The sequence below is a fragment of the Phalaenopsis equestris genome, unplaced genomic scaffold (genome assembly GCF_001263595.1).
Source record: "Phalaenopsis equestris unplaced genomic scaffold, ASM126359v1 Scaffold000359, whole genome shotgun sequence".
Lineage (NCBI taxonomy): Eukaryota > Viridiplantae > Streptophyta > Magnoliopsida > Asparagales > Orchidaceae > Phalaenopsis > Phalaenopsis equestris.
The window spans coordinates 41429-64334 of record NW_018164801.1 but is presented as its reverse complement, the minus strand read 5'-3'; the positions used below and the strand labels follow the sequence as shown (position 1 = coordinate 64334).

Sequence of the window (22906 nt, the reverse complement as noted above, 5' to 3'; positions counted from 1 at the left end):
CTTGCGGTTCCAGTTATTTGCACGATGTGTTTAAAATAATATAATATCCAGTTTTACATTTTTTACCTTTTTTTTTTTTTTTGTTAACAAAAAAAATATTTTCAAATATAAACTCTTAATTTCAAAGTTATAAGGAAAAATCACGGGATTAAATATATCACGAACCTGATCATTTGCATACAGGCATTTGGGTCATTTCGGCCACGCACAGTGGAGCTGTTTATAACAGTAATGTTCAATATACTAAAATTCAAAAAACACTACATAACAGTTCAAAGAAAGTAAAGATAGACTTCTGACTCAAGTGTGACTATCCACAAACATATTAAAAAACAAAAAATATAACAAAATTATAACTAAAATTATAATAATATTCATTTTGAAATGTAGTAGGGGTATGTCTGGAGCAACGGTCTCTGGTTGGGATGTCGTTGGACCCTTAGCAACGCTGTCTGGTTGGGTTAATGTCGAGCACCGATCGCTATGGGCAGTGAAATAGGTTGGAATGTCTGCCCACCTGAAGAACTAACACATGTCCGGACTGTTTGCCCATCGTGGGCACGTAGGCACCTGTAGAATCGCCGACCGTAACTATGTAATTGGTGCGATGTGAGCAACACATGCTACCCCGGAGTTCCCTGGAAACTTTGAGCTCATTTTTTCTATAACAAATACAAAAAAGAAAGCATTAGTGATGAGAGAATTTGTATTGAAATAAAAAATGCAAAAGAAAGAATTTGAAAAACACTAGCCAATAGCTTTCTTCGCTTCAAAACCTATAAGAGATAGTTTTGAATTTGAAAAAGAATTGGGGATTAACGCTTCACAAGTTGTTAACCGAAAAAACCATTAAGTTGGTGTTGCATACCTTTGATCTGCAATGAAAAGTTAATCCCACATAATTGGATATGTATGCATGTTTGTATATGTATGCATGTTTGTATATGTATGTATATATATGTATTTATCTATAGATGTATGTATATACATGTTTGTATATACATGTTTGTGGATGCACATATATAGATGTTAGATCATCTGGAGGTGGAATGAAAGATTCTAGCGATAGAAATGAAGATGTTAGATCTATAAATACAATATAATTAACATTTATAATTTTATTAATTATATTTGGAACCCTCGTCATAGTTCCTAATTCACCACCCTCCTCAAACGGTTATTTTATTGCAAGTAGAATTTAGTTTAAATAGAATTTTTCAAATCTTATAAATACGGATTTATCAAATCCTAGGATGATTAAATCCTAATGTAAGTAAATTATAATAATTTATGAGAAATTGTTTGGCAACTTCAAAAAAGTTTAATAGGATTTTGTGAACATCCCAGGATAAATATTAAATAAAAATATATAAATGAATAAAAGCTTCGAAATGCATAAAAAAGGGCATTTAAATTAAATAATAATTAGTGATTAAAAGTAATACTTATTTTAAACAAATTCTTATTAATCATAAATTAACATTAAATAATTCTTAATTAAATATATTAAATTTGTTTAAAATGTTATCAAATAGTTTAAAATTTGAAATTTATTTTTATTTATTAACTAAAAATTAAATAATTGTATATAAATTTTTATAATCATAATTAATTTGACAACATATAAATTATTTATTAATTACAATCATGTAAAAAATAAAACTAAGTTAATTAAAAGTAAATTAAAACAACTCTGTTCCTATTCCCCTCTCTGCCCGAGGGAAATTATTCTATCAGGACTTCTAACATAGAGAATCATTCGGAGTTCACTGATATGCAGACACATGTCTTCAAGAACTCACACTCAAATCTCCAAAAATAAAAAAGAAAATGCACACTATTGGGCCTACCCGACCCGAAATTTTATTCGTATTTGCTCTTTCAACTTACATATCATATGATAAGCTGCATTGAATAGTGAAAATTACAAAACTCTTAATAAAATTACAAATCACAGTTCAACATTATAACTCTTACTCTATACAAAACACAGTTCAATAAACATGCCTTCGATAACAAAACTCTTAATAAAATTACAAAGCACAGTTCAACATTATAACTCTTATTCTATACAAAACACAGTTCAATAAACATGTCTTCAATAAAATTACAAAGCATAGTTCTTCCTTAATATATTCAATCTCTTTCAGGCGAAATATTTAAGATGTTTGGCGAGCCCACATGCAAATTGGATGGGTGAACTAAGCTCTAAATTTTACCATAAGATCTTGGGAGTTTAAGTGATCTTTCCATTCAAGTGTGTCAACGTGTACTAAGGCTTTCATATACATACATGCAAACATGTCGCCGTCGTGGCTATTACTTTGGGTAGGAACATTTTGAGGAGATGATATTGGCCATTTTTTTTATGTTGGATTGGAATGCTTGTTCGGTATCTTTCGCAAAATGTTTGACCTGTAAATGTAGTCAAGGAGTGAGTCATTCTTATTGTTTCGATCAAGTAGTATTGTTTACAATAAAAAATATTGAATTCAATATGTAGATTGTGTCAAATGTAATTACAAGTTGTACAACAACCGTTTTATGCATTGGGTTATGCAGTGAGTCATATATTTTACATTTTCTTCCTTTCAACTCCTATACTAACAAAATTTAATGTTGACGATCAATTATAGGAAATTAAATGAGTTCATTATCTTTAATTATTTCCTTTGTAATGTACTTAATAAATGTTACTGTTTCAGTTTTTATCGTCTTTAACATCTGCAAAAAAAGAAAAAAAAACAACAAACAAAATCTATTCAGTCTACAACGAAAGATAAGCTTTCACAATAATTGAATAAATTAAACATTTGTAATTACCCAATACAGTGGGGACACATATATGTATTTTCTGTATAGTCCAGGTGACAATTTCCTTCTTTCAGCCAACATAATGGCAAACATGTCGACATGTTCATTCCCGAACCACCAGTTCATTAATATATCCTCAAGTGTACCATGCTCCGGTACGACTTTCCCCCTGCTTAGGATGATATCATGCTTGTATTGTTAACAAAAAATATTTATTACAATCTAACATTTTAAAACCAAGGCTGGGGTTTGTCCATATCGGAAAAAAAAAAATCAAAACGAATAAAACTACAAATAACATCTGAATGAATATTTCTTTATTTATAAAACATAATACTTAAAGTTAAATAAAAAGAAAACCCTTGATGTATCTTAGTGACTGATTTCGTCTTAATTTAGCAGCGACGATGCTCACTTGATCGATGATGAATTCACAAATGACAGCGAGCTAGTTATAAAAAGAAAATAACTGCATATTTTCACTAAAGAAAAGAAGTCCCGCGAGCACGCTAAAATTGATCGAGAGAAAAAAAATAAATTCATCAGTAGAAACTTCAAGTATAACTGCTCAAACGGAATGGAAGAACGTCCTTCAGAGAACTTCATCAGTTGGTTCTTTATTTGTCTGACATCCACACCAGATGAGGAGGTTTTCCTCCAAGCAACTCCTCTACTAACAAAATTTAATGTTGACGATCAATTATAGGAAATTAAATGAGTTCATTATCTTTAATTATTTCCTTTGTAATGTACTTAATAAATGTTACTGTTTCAGTTTTTATCGTCTTTAACATCTGCAAAAAAAGAAAAAAAAACAACAAACAAAATATATTCAGTCTACAACGAAAGACAAGCTTTCACAATAATTGAATAAATTAAACATTTGTAATTACCCAATACAGTGGGGACACATATATGTATTTTCTGTATAGTCCAGGTGACAATTTCCTTCTTTCAGCCAACATAATGGCAAACATGTCGACATGTTCATTCCCGAACCACCAGTTCATTAATATATCCTCAAGTGTACCATGCTCCGGTACGACTTTCCCCCTGCTTAGGATGATATCATGCTTGTATTGTTAACAAAAAATATTTATTACAATCTAACATTAGACGAATTAGAAAATTTTGGTTACAATCTAACAAAGAATGTTTGCTTACACCCGAGGGTAGTTGGCAATACATCTATCTATTACATTCTGCATTTCAAGTGGAAGCACTAATCTAGCAGGATAATCAAGTGGAAGTGTTGGGGCTGCAACATGAGGCTACAATAGAATTGACGACCCATAACATATCAATGTATTTTCAATATATGATTAAGTGTAGCTATAAATAATTATTAGTACCACTATAGCGTAGGCATATGGATTGGAGCTCTGGCTCGGCACATCTATCTCCTCTTGATTGGGATTTTTTTTGTCATCAATAATTATTAGTGAATCTTTTTTCATTCCAACAGAGCCATGTTCAGCTTCTCCTATTGTTGGTTCTCCAACTGGACTATGCACATCTTCTTCTACTGTCGACTCTCCAACTGGACTATGTACATCTTCTCCACTGGGGCTATGTACAGCTTCTACTAATGAATGCTCTCCAACAGGACTATTTACAGCTGAAGTGCTAGAGGGATCTAGATGGGACGACGCGCGAAGAGCCTACAAAACAAATATCATTTTTATATAACATAAATATTAATGACATAACAAAAGATACATATGTGAATATAAATAATTGTTTACTATATGGGCTTGCGACTCTAGAACACCCTTCACTGATCGTTCAACCTCTTAAGGATCTTCCTGAAGTGTCGCATCGCCCGTCAATACATTATCTTCAACATCTATTATTCTTTATGGAGACTCTCTTATTGGATCATCTCAATCTGTAGTATGTACAATTATATTGTCTTGATCTGCTCTATAATCTTTATCAACTATACTCTGTGTACCAATGTCCGAGACATCTCCCAAATGATGTAGTTCAGCAAAATTAGTTATTTTCTTTCTTCTCTTTAATTGGTATGTGAACTAAGGTGAACCCACTGTCATCCTCCTTCACTGAGTTAACTTATCACTTTGAGCAGAGGATTTGTGTGTTCCCTTTGTTTGTGCATCAACTTCCTTATCTGCTTTGGTTTTTTTGCAATCTTTCAACCATAGCAGTTAAGTTATGTAATGACTCCCCAACATAAGACATTTGTTGACTCATTGTATTCATGGTTTCCTGTAATATAAGAGTAGACTTCTCTTGACCTTTCAATAGGTCAATTATTATTCTGAACTATTTATTAGTTATTGTATATGTCTCTTCCAGGGTGATCTCGCTGAAAAAAATTGGTCCCACACTATGGGATAATGGTGAAGATGGTCTGACAGTTGTTTCTTGATGTGGGACAACCCTGGCAGGGCTCGGTAGTCCCTCTTCCGGGTTGAACAGTAAGCGTTGCTCATCCTCTTTCAAATCGATGAAAGAATCGTTATCCTGCAGCACCATTAAAAATGCTCATAATGAATTTCGAATAGCAATGAAATGAATGACTAAGTAAAGCATTAAAATTTGTCATGAAGTAAGTGTTTAACCTTTGCACGACCAAGATTTCTGAAGGCCTCATGAATCTCTACTGCTGTCCAACCATGATTTGTTGGTCACCTTAGCATGCGAGGTCTGACCTCAGAAACATGAGGAGCAAACACAGAGGTGTGATCGTAAAACCAGAGCTGCGGTTGTCTCATATCAGAAAAAAAACTATCAAAATGAATAAAACTACAAATAACATCTGAATGAATATTTCTTTATTTATAAAACATAATACTTAAAGTTAAATAAAAAGAAAACCCTTGATGTATCTTAGTGACTGATTTCGTCTTAAGTTAGCAGCGACGATGCTCACTTAATCAATGATGAATTCACAAATGATAGCGAGCTAGTTATAAAAAGAAAATAACTGCACATTTTCACTAAAGAAAAGAAATCCCGCGAGCATGCTAAAATTGATTGAGGGAAAAAATTAAATTCATCAGTAGAAACTTCAAGCATAACTGCTCAAACAGAATGGAAGAACGTCCTTCAGAGAACTTCATCAGTTGGTTCTTTATTTGTCTGACATCCACACCAGATGAGGAGGTTTTCCTCCAAGCAACTGCCTCTCCTCTATTAGACATACTTGATATCAACGCCAAGTGGTCAGGATGCAGCTTTACTTCTTTTCCACCAATTCTGAACACCCTCATTTCATTATCTCAACATCTCAAAATATGTAATGTCAACATATTGTTCTGTGGTATGAATACATATCAAAGAAGTGGAAGACATGCATTTCTTTCAATGAATTCACTGTCTCCTCTAATACGAGATGTCTGACAGTAGCCAAAGCACCCTTTACTACAGATGGATGACACCTACAGTTGAATGTCCTTGCGTTCATAAACCTACAAATGAAAGGAATTAAAATAAGTATCATAAAAGACATTATGAAAGAAAAACAACACATATAAGACCATGAAAACCTTGAGTAACACCCAAAATCAAAGCAATACAATACATATACAATTATATTACACAACAACAAAGACAAATATATCTTATCCACTTAAAACCATCCAATTATACAAGCATAACACTTAAGCAAGAACCATTGTGTCATTCAATATCACAGAAGACAATAACACCCTAAAGCAAAGCCAAACAACAGCTATACAACTTTAAAACACCAAATGAAAGAAAAATAGACATTATTAACTAAATAAAACCAATGATATTCAACTGTGTTATTCAGTTATTAATGAGTTTTCACGCATATAACACCAATAGAGCCTCCAGTAACACCCAAAATCAAAGCAATACAACACATACATGACTTCTAAACACATCAACAAAGCAAAATAGGTGTCATGCACTCAATAACATCCACTTACACAATCATAACACACCCTAAACAACCAATATGTCGTTCAGTGCCATAAAACACATTAGTAACACCTTAAAGCAAGATCATACACCACATATACAACTTTAATACACCAGATGAATCATACATACGTATTATTAACGAAATAACACACAATAACACAACAATAACACCAGTGAGACAATAACACCAGTGAGATGCACATGAAATACATCAGTAACACCCAAAGAATATTATTATAACATATGAATTATTCAGTAAGAACACCACTTGAGTAATACATCAATAAGACAAAAAAAACACAACAGTCACAATGTTATAACACAGAGATATCACAACTATAACACATCAATTACAAATGGATAACACAATAGTAACACAACATAGTAAAAATTGAACGCCAACTCAACAATAACACAAGAGATACACTGCAATGTTAACATTGCGATAACACAACAATAAATTTATTGAGTTAAAAAAAAAGCTATTTCTTGCAATGCAGAAAAGTACCTCGATGACTTTAGAGCACTCCTCTGTTCTTCAGTTTGTATGCGACCCATCATTTTTTGAAAATATCAAACCCTAACAACTTCAAACGAAGAAATGATTTTACAGCTCTGCTGTGAATAATGACTAAACTCTGAAAATTCTAGGTCTGATATCTAAGAGACAAACTTAGAAAAGGGAAGTTCTGCTCTCAAAAATATTTTTGTAATGCTCTTGGGTTAGCCGGCCCGCCGACTTTAATTTTTTCTTAACCGGATTTTCATGTGAGCCACCATGCCAGACGCCGGACCAAATAGGCGCTCCTGCCCTAAACCGTCTTCGACATCCTCTCCCTCACCCCGGTCCCCACTGGTTTCGCTCAAAGCCTTCGTCTTCCATTAGAGCTACCTGAGAAGGAAAAGACGGACCAGCGGCATGTGAGGAAGAAGAGAAGCTCCTGAGACTTGCGGATTTAAGTTATAATGGTGTTTTGCACTGTTTGGAAGGATTTAGCCTAGATCCTGCCTAAACTCTGCTGTGAAACTGCCCCTAGTTTTTTATTTTTTTTTTGATAGAAGGTAATGGCGGGACAATCCGATCCTCATCTTTCAATCTTTTCTGCCCCAGAGGTTTGTAATATCCAATCTCTGTTTTCAGTTTGATCATGCATTTAATGGTTTTGGATTTTACTTTGTTGGTTTCCGTGGGTTTGAAGGCAGCGAAACAAATCTTAATAGGGTGGTCTGATATTTATATTTCCAGGTTGAGTTTTTGGCTGAGGACGAACTTGTTGAGATAATCCCGAATATAAGGATGGATGCTCTGAACATGATCTGTGTAAATTGGCATTTGTTATGCCGAACAATTTTATCTTCTATTGATTTTCGGAATGCTTTCCTTCATTTTTGACTCGTATGAATCTGACAGTGATCACTGGTTTCATAATAGGGTGATTTCGGTCCTTTCTTTCCACAAATTTCTGCCAAGGTTCCAATATGGCTTGCAGTTGCTCTTAAGAAGCGTGGAAAATGCTCTGTTAGGCCGCCGGAATGGATGTCTGTTGGTGTGAACTTCTCCCTTGATCATATTGTTTAGCTATAATGAATTGAAGTATCCAGATCTCTTACCGTAGGATTGTTATTTTCTAGAAAAATTTCTGTTAATGTTTCCATTTTCTTATTGCTGAACAGTTCATGAAAATTCAACATGTGCATGAACACCTAAATTTTAATATTTACATTAATAGGCGCTCAAATCTTCAATATCACATAAAAATACCACTTTTATTAACTTTTTAAAAATCAAATACATCTTTTTATTCATAGGTTTATAACACCAAGGTGCAATGAATGTAAATATCAAACTTTAGGTGCTAGATATGTAAATCCATATGAATTGCATGGACATATGTAAATTTCCCATTTTATATCAGTAGTGAGCATATTTTTTTGATAATGGGATGTTCATGAAAGTTTACTATGAATAATTCAGTTTGGACTACCAAATGTAAATATCAAAATTTTGGCAATTTACATTTGGTAGTCCAAAATTTCCATTTGTTCATGAAAGAATACATCACACCCCCCCTACTGAATTATTCATATTGTTTGTTATTTATGTTTGTGTTGTCATCATGCATTGCTTTTATGTTTTTCCTTTTGAGACATTAAGGGGCTGTTTGGCAACAGCTTTAGTCAATCTTGTAAATACAGATTTACCGGGATTGATGACAAAACTGAGAGGAATTGAGAAGAAATTAGAGTTACTACATCTAGGATTTAAATTTTGTCTTTTTCTGTTTGACGGATTTAAGTTAAATCTCACTTAAATCCACTACCATATAGCCCCCAAGTTGTTATAGTGCTTGATAGCATGCATGGAGTGTGATCGCCCTTAGGGTATTTTTATTGATGATTTTATTTTCTATCATGCCACCTTCTTAAGAACATTTTTATGAGCAGAACGTACCTATCGTTGGGCTATTCTGAGGATGCTAATTGATTACTATTTTCACCAGAGAGGTTGACACATGTGTTGGAAGGAGAAAGAGAGTCCCCACGAGAATTTCAACAGTTGCCTTTTCATTATGTTGAAATATCAAAGATTTTGCTTGAAAAGTATGTATTGTGCCATTTATTTCTAGGAAGGTTTGTATGCATACCGCTCAATTCTTATGTATTTACATGTCTAACACCTGACCTTCAATTCTTACATACATGCCACCTTACCTATTCATGAAAAGCTGCATTTCACTTTTAAAAAAGTTAAAATAGTGGTATTTTTGATGTGATATGGAAGGTTTGAGTGGTACAAATGTTAAAGTAAAGTTTAGCTGTTAGATATGTAAATACATATAAATATGATGTATGTATATAAACGCCCCTTATTTCTATTTATATCTTTATGCCTTTTATTTACTTGAAAGCATTAAGCTTGGTTGGTATTGGTTGTAGAGCTCATGATGACATACCAGATATATATATGGTGAGTTGGGACATGCCATGGTTGATATTTCCTTAAGCAATAGTCTTTGAACCTCCTTTCTTCACGCGAGATGTATTTTTACAGGTTAGATCTTTGATCGAGGACATTAGGGATGTGCGATTTCATAAAGTTGAGATAGGTTTGGAGAAGATCTCTGGTCGAACACATGCGGTGAAGGTAGGCCTGCACGTGCTGGAGTGGATTCAGCTTTGATTAAGTTTAGGAAGATTCACATGCATACCACCCAATTTCTATGTATTTACACATCTAACACTTAAACTTCAATTTTTACATATACACCACCTTAGTTATACATGAAAAGGTATGTATCACTTTTTAAAAGTTAAAATGGTGGTAGTTGTGATGTATTATGAAACATATAGATGGTATTAATGTGAAAAAATAAAAATTTGGGGCTAGATATTTAAATACATTAGAATTGGGTTTTATGTATGTATATGCCCATTAAGTTTATCCTTTTCTCGGGTTGTTTTCACAATTGAATAGTGCAAGATGCATGGGTATGCAGATTCTGTTTTGCCATCATCATGAACTCAGGTAAACTATATTTGTTTTTCGCAAGGTTTTAAGTGCCTGTCTTCAATTTGTCCTTAGATGCATCAACCATAAATTTGCCAAATAAAAAAAAAAAAGGTTACGACTAGTTTAACTAAAAATTTCGAGGACCGAGAAGTTTCATCTTATGTTTAGGCTGGAAAAGTGTCAAACTTATGGCTGAAATTGTGGCTAAAACTAGGAAAACTTGATGTGATAGGAACGAGACAAGTTTTCATACCGATTAGGGCAGAAAGAATAGATTCTATTTCATCAGTAACAAACAAAATTATACAATCCAAAATATATAAAAGATAAACACCTACAATTCTAGAGATAGGTGATCTCTCCCAAAACCTAACTCTCAAGACTCCATACAATGATCACACATAATTTAACCCTAAACATATTAAGTCTTATTTGTACCTCGCAATAATAACTAAAAATTGACTAAACCACCTTCTTAGTCTTGCGCCAGGCACTGGTCTAAGATTGCTTCTATCCCAAAAAGACGTATTGTCCTCAAGGTGGAAGAGAGTAAACTGCCGCTGGATCAAGTCGTATGACTTCCACGTAATATCATAATCTGACATTATTTTCCATTTAATCATAAATTTGTAGTGACACTCATGAGTTTGAAATGCAATATTCTGTACATCATTCGGTCGCATTCGAATTTGATGGTATCTTGACTTTAAGATTGGAGATTACCACAACCCCAAATAACAAGTCCAATAGCTCATTGATCATCGGGATAAGAAATTTGTCAGGTTCTGTTTGCTTATTCAATGTTCGATAATTCACAGAGAAACGCCAACTTCCATTCTCTTTTTTACTAGCTTACATTAGACTGCATGATCCCAACCTCCAACATCTCTTGGATCATTATGTTGATCTCATCCTTCTGTACCTTGGGGTGGCAGTATGGGCACACACTAATATGAGAAACCTCCAATCTCAGGTTATTGTGCGTTCATGTTCCCTCCGAAGTGGCAATCCACGTGGTAACTTCTGCAAATTTTTGTAAGAGTTGTTGGATCAATGTCAGAATCTCTGTCAACTGTGTATCATGTATCTCTTTCATGCTATGTAATTTGATTAAGAATGTCAACCCTGCATCTTATATTGCTCTAACCATGGACTTGAGTGTTACTAAGGTCTTGCACAAAATATAGTCACAACAAAACACCACCATTTTATCTCCCTTCTAAAACTCTATTATCAAAAGTTTTCAATTCATCTCAATCTCTCTTAAGAACTACAACCATTTCATACCCAATATCAATATTTAAGAAAAGAAAATCTTTCATCACTTGAATACCTTGAAATGTTAAAATCACCTTTAAAAACATCTTTGCTCATCTCCATCTATCCCGTCCCCATCACCAAAACTTTATGTGTCAACCATCTCAAGCCTAGTTGCTTGATTACTTTAGTAGAGATGAAGTTGTGAGTGGCTCCACTATATACCAACATCACTATGTCTTGCTCTTCGATCTGTTCTCAAAGTTTGATCGTGTCGTTTGGAGTTAACCCCACTACCGAGTTCAATGAAACTTTTGTCACATCCAAGTGACGTTGTTCCTTCTCCTTCAACATAACCCCTCTATTACTTCATCCCCTGCCTCTTCCTTGTTACACTGTGAGAATCTGTAAGGTCAGATCCTTGCAACAGTGTTCTAGGTCAAACTTCTTGTCATATCAAGAATATAACTATTAACTTGCATCTTCTAATTTTTGGTCTCTATAAGGTGTTTGAATGTTGCCTCCGATCGTGACCCATTATTCCTATCTAGTGGAGCCTCCCTCTGGAATCTCACTGTTGTGTTTTTGGCATCACCGTGGTTATAACATTTTGGTAGGGCTCTTCACTTGTGCTGCTCCTATCACATGTTCCATTGCATTGTTATCATCAATCCCCTCTGGAATCTCACTGTTGTGTTTTTGGCATCACTGTGGTTATAACATTTTGGTAGGGCTCTCCACTTGTGCTGCTCCTATTCACATGTTCCATTGCATTGTTATTATCAATTAGTTTCACTAATTTCATAGTGTACCCCAATTCTTGTGATCTCAACAGACGAATTGCTGCTTGAATATCTGACTTCAACCCCTTCATGAAGTTTCCTTTCAACAATACTTTTGATATCCCTCTGAATCTGCCTGATAACATCTCAAATTTTCCCTTATAATTCATGACTGACCATTTTTGAACTAATGCAAAAAATTGCTCATGTAAATCTTTTTCTCGCGTGGTTATGAAACACTCCAATTGTTATTTGAATTCTTCCAATATTTTGATTGACCGACGTTGTTATCTCCATTAACTACACTAAAGCCTTCCCTTCGAAATACAGGGCCCCGCCATCAACTTTCTTCCTCTGTCAGCCCATTAACATCATAGTAATCTTTCACGTGATAAACCCAACCATATGCATGCTCTCCTTTAAAGATCGACATCTTCAACTTCCTTATGCGTGAGTCTCCTTCACAATTTATTCGACCAAAGTTCGTTTCACTCATGAAGCAGGGGTTGTGTTCCCTAGGTCGATCTATATTGATTTTCCTACTTTCATAAGTTTGACTCACTTTATAGTCAGCTTGCCTCGTACTCATAGGCTCTTGAATTGTCTTTTGCCCGGAAGGTTGCCTGAAGCAGTTGGATGTTGGTCTCTGCCAGGGTCTCACCCACCACGATTCCCTGTTCCAGGTCAAAATCCTTCACATTGATTCTCTTCAACCCCGAATCACATGTCGTCCCGTTCCATCCGTTTTAGCTCGTTCCAAACACTCACTTGTAGCACATTCTTTCTAGATGCTGCCACGCGAATCCATTCTCGGCCCCTTCGCTATATTTCATCGAGTTCTGTTCGTTCCAACCATCCTTATGTCACATTATTCCTTCATAGCGCTGTTGCTTGAGTTCGCCCCAGATTCCTTTACTTTATTCACGACTCTAGCTCTGCCTATGACAGGGGCACTGCCTTGATGCCATGCAAATCATTCTGATTGCTGTCGCTTGGGTTCGTTCTAGATGTTGTAGCTCGATCCCGTGGCGGCCGACCAGTGTGTTTGTATGAAACTCCACAATCTTATTCATCATTTCTTCCAGGGCCATGAATCTCCTCTCCATGGACAAGAATTGCTCCTCCATGACCAAGAAACACTCATACATTCCATATTCATATCCCTCTAATTTCTTCTATTAGATATCTACTTTCTTGGCTGTCATTCCTCCCAGGATGCTTTTCGATCACGAAGGTGAAAGTCTTGTACGCTATCCCATCATTGGCTTCCCAACTATCGAATAACGACTGTATCGCCAGGTTCGAAGGTGGAACCCTGTACACTGTGATCTCGTCATTGGCTTCCCAGTAGCTTGAACCGTGACTGTATCATAAAGGTCGATCATGAAGGAGAGCCTTAATCATGCTGTTGGCTATCCAACTAGCTCGAATCACAGCTATATCGCGAAGATTGATCAGGATGGAGTACCTCAATCTTTTTGTTGGCTTCTCAACTAGCTTGAATCACGACTGTATCGCAGATTCAATTAAGAAGGCACACTGTGATCTTGTCGTTGGCTTACTAGCTGGCTCGAATCATGATTGTGTTGTGAGGTACAATCACAAAGGTGACGCCGCGATCCCTTCTTCGGCTAGCTAGAATCATGACTGTATCGCGATGTTCGGTCACAAAGGCAATAAATTTTCATATATCGAATGCTTTGATACCAATTTGATAGGAATGAGACAAGTTTCATAATAATTAGGGCAAAAAGAATAGATTTTATTCCACAGGTAATAAACAAAACAATATAATCTAAAATACATAAAAGATAACTACCTACAATTCGAGAAGTAAGTTCTCTCCCAAACCCTAACTTCTAAGACTCTAGGCAACAATAAAATTATACCCCATAATAATAACTAAAAAAAAATTAAATTGCTCTTTTAGTCTTGCACCTAACATAAGTCTTCAATTATTTGGCCGGGCTCGGCGCCGACTCAATGGAGCACGAGGCAGACTTAGGTGTTGGCTTAACAAAATGCATTCATAGTTTTTAAATAAATGCTTAACTTTTTAAAACTAAATTTTTTTTTAAATCAAAATTGTCACAATTCGATCAAAACTAAAAAGTTGAATTGAGTTTTAAAACCTAGATTGATTGTTTGAGGTGATATTTATCTTCCTGGTTTAAAAAGTGGGACTATTACTATGTAGCACCTCCAGCTAGGCAAATTACAAGTTACACCCAAGAAAAACAAGGGAAAAAAGAACTAGTAAACTAATTTTATTTGCAATTTTTACAAACAAATCAAGGAGAATTTCATCAAATTAAAGAATCTAGGCTTTAGTTTTTTCGTACTATTTGAGATTTGGGCGGTTTATTAGAAATGGAATTAACTGTTTTACTATAATACCAACATTTTGGATTTTCAGCAAATTGCCCCAAAAATATATTGCTTCACTAGCTATTTGTGCGTTCATGTACATTGGAAGAAGATGTTTGAGATATTTTGAATAACCACTTGAGAATCATTTCCTAGTTTGAAGAATCTTGTTTATGTCTGCTATATGGTTTGGATAATACATCAATAATTCGTTATATGATAATTCTACGTTCTCCATATCCATTAAGATTGCTAGAATATGATTCTTAAGGAAGATCTACATACATACCACTCAATTTCTATGTATTTACATATCTAACACCTGAACTTCAATTTTTTACATACACACCACCTTACCTATGCATGAAAAGGTGTTTTTCACTTTTTAAAAGTTTTAAATTTATGGTATTTTTAATGTGATAAGATTTGGTCATTATAAATTTAAAATTTAGTGTTATATATGTAAATACATAAGCCTTGGGGTTATGTTTGTAAATGCCCCTTCTCTTGCAATTTCTTAGATGAAATCATCGAGTTTTTTGCTTAATCAGTAAGGGCATCTGGTCGAACATGACTTTTACTTTGCCTAAATCGAGCCATGAGGATTTAGTTTACAACTGGTTGAGAAGTGAAAGACATTTCTGATTCCCAAATTTTATTTGAACTTGCAATTTTATGCTTTTAAGTTCTTCTCTGCATCGTCAAGCAAACTGTTCTACATCTTAGAATTTTTTTTTCTCCTCCACAACATTTCAAATTTATTTTACATTTGAAGACTAATTGCATCAGCATTTTAGACTTTGCTTTTCATGATTTGTTTTTGCAGCTTAAAAATCTCTCTGCTATGGAAGTGAACATCGTTCGTCCATTTATGGTGAGGGCGCTGCAAGCTTTCTATAAGCACGATAGCCCAGAAATGATTCAACAACCAGAATCAACATTGAACAGGACTCGAGTTGAAGACCGCGGTCCAAGGGTCAGTTTCTTGAGAGGCCCCTTAATTTGTTTGTTATATATTTAATACCATCCACATATTCCATTGCATATTTTTTGTTGAGCATGTAAAGGGACATTTTTAATATTTTCTGGATGCTTCACTCTATTTTATAATTGGAAGATTTACATACATACCAAACAATTCCTATTTATTTGCATATCTAACACCTAAATTTTAATTTTTACATTACGACTTTACCCTTGTTTTAAGAGGTGTATGTCACCCTTTAAAAGTTAATAATAGTAGTACTTTTTGATATGAGACCGAAGAATTTGAGTGTTATAAATATAAAATTTAAAGTTTAGGTTTTAGATACATGAATACATGAGAATTGTGGGGTATGTATGTAAATGCCCGTCAACCGTTTTGAAAACATAATTAAAGCTTCTATGTATGCTTGTTTGTTGATGATAGATTTATATGTAAATGCCCGTCAACTGTTTAATTTTTACATTACGACTTTACCCTTGTTTTAAGGGGTGTATGTCACCCTTTAAAAGTAAGCTTCTATGTATGCTTGTTTGTTGATGATAGATTATCCTTAAAGGGCTCATGACTGTAATACTTTCTGCAGGAATGTTGTTATAGGTTTTTGCTTGCATGTTAGTTCATTATTTGTTTATTGTGGAATTAAAGTAGAATGACTCGCACGCACGATAAAATTACAATTTTTTGCACTATGGTACATAACATTTTACTTATTTTTCATCATTATTGATGCTATCTCAACTATTTGGGGTTGGCTTTTTGATTCTTCATTGAGCACATCTAGATGTATTTGGCTTATTAGTATAATATGATTTTGAATTACTTCTATTTATGTTATGTTAGATATGTCTTTTTTTCTTCATAATTCTATTGCCTTGAAAGCTTGGTGCTAGCCTAGGTGCTCATCTGCATGATGCAACGTGCTGTGACATTTCACATATTTTTATCATGAGAAATATTTTTGGAGATTATAATATGATATTTGTCACAATAAAAATTAAAATTTAGTAGAGAATATATTTTCAAGTTTTGTACCATTTTAAATAGATTATCTTCAAAAATTCATACAAGATTCAAATATTATGCTTTAAGTTTATACAAGTCGGTAATAACTCAGGTTAGTTTCCATAATGTATTGTTAGTTTTATTCTTCACTATAATTTATTTTATCTTCTTTGTCATCCATGCTCTTTTTTCTATTTTAGATTTATAACCATACATCTTATACCAATGGATCATAATCAAACTGCAGAAAATTTAGATATAGTTTTTTTATTATAATGAGGTTATTTTTAAGGCGTTTGCCTACACAATGCGTTAGTGATGTATCTCATCTATGGGGTGCATTACACCCACTTTGTTGCACATACTCGAACAGGTTGTTTGTTTTCAGCTACCTTATATTCAATAGATATCAATCCAATTCGCTCTAAAATAACCATGTCTTAATTTTTCTTCTAACCTTTTCGCATATCTGTTCTCATTTATTGATGCTCAACCTAGCTCATAATAATTTGTTTATTGCCCATTACCTGGATGCATACATCATACCTGACCTAAATGTTGTGGTCTTATATAATTTTTTTTAGGGGCATTTACGTGCATAACACAAAATTCCTTTTTTTTTACATAGCTCACACTTATCTGCTCATATTCAAAATTCCTTTTTTTTTACATAGCTCACACTTATCTGTTCATATTCACACACATAGCACTTAAATCTTTAATATCACATAAAAAATAGCATTATTTCTGTTATCTGTTCATATTCACACACATAACACTTAAATCTTTAATATCACATAAAAAATAGCACTATTTCTCGTTTCTAAAAGTCAAATACACTTTTTCATGCATAGGTTTAAGGCACCAAAGTGCTATTTGCGCAAATATTAAAGTTTAGGTGTGAGATACCTAAATACATACAAACTGTGTGCTACATATGTAAATTTCTTTTATTTTTAAAGTCTTCTTGATATCTATATCCCATTCATTTTATGATAGATTCAATATATCTGACATGCTAGTGAGTGCTACTTATTTTGGATGTGTTTGATTCACATTATCGCGCAGAATCTTTATTCATTGTATCAATTTTGTATGGTTGATAAATACATCTACATAAAAATGGCAGTAATAGAGATGAATTCTAAAATTGCGTCCTTGTCATATTGTTATGCCAGTTGATTCAATTGTTCCTTTTACAAGTTGACAATTTGATATTCTACACGTAGATTTTTTTCTGATATTGCTTGATTTATCAAATTGCAAAAATAAGGTGTTTGGCCATGTTTTTGATAAGAGAAATTACTTATCTTGAGATAACGGAAATTACTTGATGTTTTACATGTTTTGAATATTAGTTTCATGTTTATTTAAAACTGTTAAGTCCTTCATAAAAAGTCATTAATTTCTCAATTAATCTGCTAACTGGATTAGTCAATTTATTCGGTTTCTTAATTATTATTTTTCTTAATGTTTTCAGAGAGATTTGAGACCCCGCTAGCTGCCTTGACAAACTCTGAATTTATCATCAAATGTCTTTCATGCCTATGGCGTTTACCTGATGTTAGATAGCTGTCCATGAGGTAATTACTCTTCTTAATGCTAATCTGTTAGAATACAAAATTTGTTTTTAGGCAAATTGCTTTTGATGCAATCACTTTTTTCTCATTAAATGGTGTTTTACCATCCCTTCTTCAATAATGGCAAGAACATAAACCAGATAAATTTTATGTTATTTTACTATACCAACCCATCCTAGTAAAAAAATTAATAAAATATTTCTATTTTAGTTTGTGTTTGAAAATTGATGAGAGTAAACTTGAGATGATATTTGGCTTTGTTTCATGTTGTTGAATGGGCTTAAATTTGAATCAAACTATTAGATGTGGGCAAGTTCAGATAGTACCCGAATGATAATTTTTTCATGTCAAAGTTAATTTTTAGGATTTGAAACCAACATTGTAATTAATTGTTTCAATGTTGAGCTATCTTTTTCAAATTTGAATGAAAGCAGAAGGATGAGTTGAAAGTCCTGATTCTAAGGTTTCCAAAAATTTATAGATCCATAATCACACTGTTTATCAAATTGGGAGTAACAATACCAACACAATTGCGAACAATGAGAAGGATGCAATGACTGGACAAAACTTACGGTGGGGTACACGTCTGTGTAATAGGGTGTCATACTCATTATGAAGATTATCGTTTAAAAAAAACGGGCATTGCACTCTAAATACCAAATAATCTATCCCAAGATGAGAACAAAAAAGTAACGCCCAAACCAAGCCTCTATGCAAATCACCCAAGTCTTTACCTGCAACCCGACACCAGCCACACTGCATGGGCCACCCTGATTGCCCAGATCACGTGATTCTATTTTCCTTTTCTTCTTGCAATCGCCCCCATTGCCTTCACCCTTCTTGATTGAGCGAACAGCGTGATCTCTTGTGAATAGAACCAGACCTCACATCTTCTCTACTTTGCTACCAAATCCAGCAAACACAACGCCTCCTTCTGCAATCCTCCCTTGAACACTGGCACAAACTCTTCCCATGCTCTGCGCCGACCTCTTCTCGTGCTTGGGACCGACCTATCGCACCGCCTTTACCGTGCTTGGCGCCGACCTCTTCTCGTACATATCGGCCCTTTCCTTGCAGTTGTTGAACATCCTTTACTCGCCTCCTTTCTCCTTCAACCCACAACAATGGCACCTCCAATCAAAGTTCCCATCCTTTCAAAATCTAAGCCGTCGTTTGCTTTGTCTTTTGTGTTCGATCAACGGTTGCCGATTACCCTCCTAATTTTCTTCATCATCATCAAGGTTGATTGGAGCAATAAGAGCTCCTCTCCCATCCAATCTCCCCAAATTAATTATTGTGATTTAATTTTGACTTGTCCTTCCCCTTGATTTTGGTTCGAGGAATTAATTAAAATATTAAGTAACAATTAATTTTAATTAAATTTTTATCTCTATATTAATTTGTAAATAATAAACTATAATAATAATAATAATAATAATCTTTATATTCACTGATCGATTGGCGGCGGCTTGCGGGAGTCGATGGCGGTGGCGTGGAATACTTTACACAAAATATGGTATTTGGAATTCACCCAAATTCAATGAATTCCGAATGCATTAAAAATGAACTAGAGAATGAATTACATATGCATTATAATTTTACTTTTACATTTGGAATTCATCCAATTAAACACTCATATTTATGAAACTTCTACAAAAGAAATGAAATGCACTGTTTTTGTAACAAGCCAAACATCCCGTACTGTATTTTGTTTATGACTCTAAAGAGAAGAAGTGTCGTCATCGTTCATATGACCAAAGGCCCATGAGTCACTATAGAGACTATACCACTCCCCATAAGTCCTCACTCCCCTAGTCGCCATCACGTTGATCTTGCTCTAGCTATTGGAATACCAATTAGCAATATGACGAGTCTCCTGAAAAATAGTGACATAGAGCATCACCTAGGCATTACAAGAACACCACAATGTAGATTACACAAACAATCCAAGCGATCAAATAACTAGTTCAACCCGTGCAACAAGAAACGGTAAGTAAACTATAAGTGCACCAGCTGCAACCTGTGGGACTGGACTCATGTCATGACTATAATTTAGGAGTGATAGATCGAGCGAGGAATCAATTCTTAAAGACATTCCCTTCTACTTTCAATGACATAGTAGGCCAAATCGAGTCATATGCATGACTCTATGACATTGAGAAAAGATTTAGAGGCATAAGGTACCCCAAAGGGCGTAAGGTGGACATGGTTAAATTTTAGCTGTGTGAATGTGCTATCGCCACGACAATATCTATGGATCAGATGTAATAATCTTCTGGGCAAATTTTGAGAGATTATTAGTATTTCTCTATAATTGATTGTGTCAAGCTGGTGAACGGTTTGAGGAAGCTACAATAAGGAACAATAATTACTCTCAAGTTCGAGACCCATATCTTCAGGATTGTTAGATTCATTTTCTCAGTTAGTTAGCATGAGGATCAAAGAATTTATTATTTATTTTCAGTTTGCAAGAAATTTGGAGGAACTTGTTTGTTGTCAAATGTATCACTTACAGGGAACTGATGGACTAAGCTATTCGTGCGAAGATAAAGATCAATGCCTGTAAGTGAAAAATGTACTAAAAAACGGAATAATGTATAATGACAAATTCGAGTTTCCAGAAGAAACAACATCAAAATCGGCAGGCACATAAATTAAAGGGCAATCCTCGCATTCATTGATGGTAATGATATTTCAAAATTTTCAACCTGATTATCAGGAAATGCTTTAATTGTTATAGTGCTGATCATAAGGTCAATTATTGTCTGCTCAAACTCAAGATCGGTCACATTTGATTGCTGCTCATGAGAATTATTTCAAGTATCAATATAAAAATAGGTGGCAAAAACCTAATACAGACCGATATAAGAAGTATTATGGGAAATGACAAGCAAAATAGTATTATTAGCAACAAACGAAACAATATCTTGCATCTCAATCGTATTAGTAAGGCTTATCTACATTTCAGTTCCAATAGTAACAATAACTTCCAATGACATATACATAACAACAAATGACCTAGGAGCAACCACAACGACCTCAAGCTTAGGAGCAACTCTGGCAAGCAATCTCACCCTGAGGTTTTGCCATGCACAACAAGAAGCCTGGGAAGCTGCTGATGTGGTGACATGTATCATCTATATTTTGAAGTAATTGATAATGATACTAATTGACTCTAGGGCATCACATTCATTCATTTCAAACATATTTGCATCTAGTGGCTCAACTTCTTCATTACAGTCACATTTGTCAATTACTATGCCATTTGACTCATCCATGACTGTTACTTAGGGCCCGTTTGGGGCAGTTGATAAGTGTGGTGGCTTTTTTGAAAACTTCACTTAACTGTTTGGTTTGCACGTTTTTAAAAAAGCTGCTTGCCTCATTTTGGTTTTTTACACTAAACGCAGACTGTGGGTCGACCTGTGGGCTGCGTTGCAGGATAAACTGCTTATACTGAAACAAACAAGCTGCCCCAAACTGTTTGGTTTGCACGTTTTTAAAAAAGCTGCTTGCCGCATTTTGATTTTTTCCACTAAACGCAGACTGTGGGTCGACCTGCGGGCTGCGTTGCAGGATAAGCTGCTTATCCTGAAACAAACAAGCTGCCCCAAAAAGATCCTTAATGTGTTCACGATTGTGATGTTATCCTCAACAACATGCATATGCTTGCTACATTTATAGTATTTTTATTAGCTATTGTGTATAAACTGGCCAATTATATATTGTCGTAAGAGGCAGGCAATGTTTAAAAGACATTAGTGGTGTTTGCTCTCTTGTCTAACATCAGTGGATAAAGCTCATAAGAGGATCTCCCGTGTGTTATTGATTATCTCACTCATACGGTGGATTTCAACAAATATAGTTCAAGTCATTCGTGATTTGAGAAGAGTTGAGTTATTAAGAGGTACTAGAGCATATTTTGGAGTGTAAAGTTCAGTAGCCTTGCTGTTGATTTATTCCTTTTTGTTAGAGTCCTTTGGAGGAACCAATTTGAGCGAGAAACAACTTGATAGGTAAAATAAAAGATGATCACAAAGTACTTGCAATTGTTCTAGAACTAATATATGAATTTGAGGACCAAATTCTTTTATTGGAGGTAGTATGTAAAGCTCGAAACAAGCCTCCACAAGAATTGAATCCACATCCTTACATGCGATTAACTCCAACCACACTGCTTTTGCCGTCCTGATCCTGCAGATCGCACAATTCTCTTTTCCTTTCTTTGTGCAATTCTCCGAGCCGACTTCGCCCTTTCTGATCCTGGTTTTGCACGATCTCCTATGATAGAACAATATGCTTACCTTCTCCACTCGTTACCAAATCCAGTTGACACTACTCCTTCCCCTTCCGCAATGTCCGCTTGTACTTTGGCATGAACTCTTCCTCTGTTCGACATCGACACCACCTTCATCCTAGATATATTGAGGGCCGTGTGCTAGGCCATAGCAACCCTTCCTTCGCAGTCCAAACCATTGTTCCAAAATACTAATGTCATTATTATGATGGTCTGAATGCAATCCGTAGTAAGATGGTCCTGTAATAAAGGTTTACATACGTACCACTAAATTCTTATGTATTTACATACCTAACACCTAAACTTCCATTTTTCCATATATGCCACCTTATCTTTTCATGAAAATGTGTATATCACTATTTTAATTTAAAATAGTGATATTACATGGCACCT

The 22906-nt window shown here is 34.7% G+C and overlaps 1 protein-coding gene across 1 annotated transcript; it reads left to right on the top strand.

Moving 5' to 3' along the window:
* Positions 1-7395: 7395 nt before the first annotated feature.
* Positions 7396-18219, top strand: LOC110026253 (DNA replication complex GINS protein PSF2). Its single transcript, XM_020727125.1, has 8 exons — positions 7396-7842; positions 7976-8050; positions 8162-8276; positions 9231-9330; positions 9667-9697; positions 9782-9874; positions 15473-15622; positions 18117-18219. The coding sequence occupies exons 1-8, from the start codon at positions 7795-7797 to the stop codon at positions 18135-18137; spliced, it is 633 nt and encodes a 210-aa protein (XP_020582784.1). The 5' UTR covers positions 7396-7794; the 3' UTR covers positions 18138-18219.
* Positions 18220-22906: the final 4687 nt, after the last annotated feature.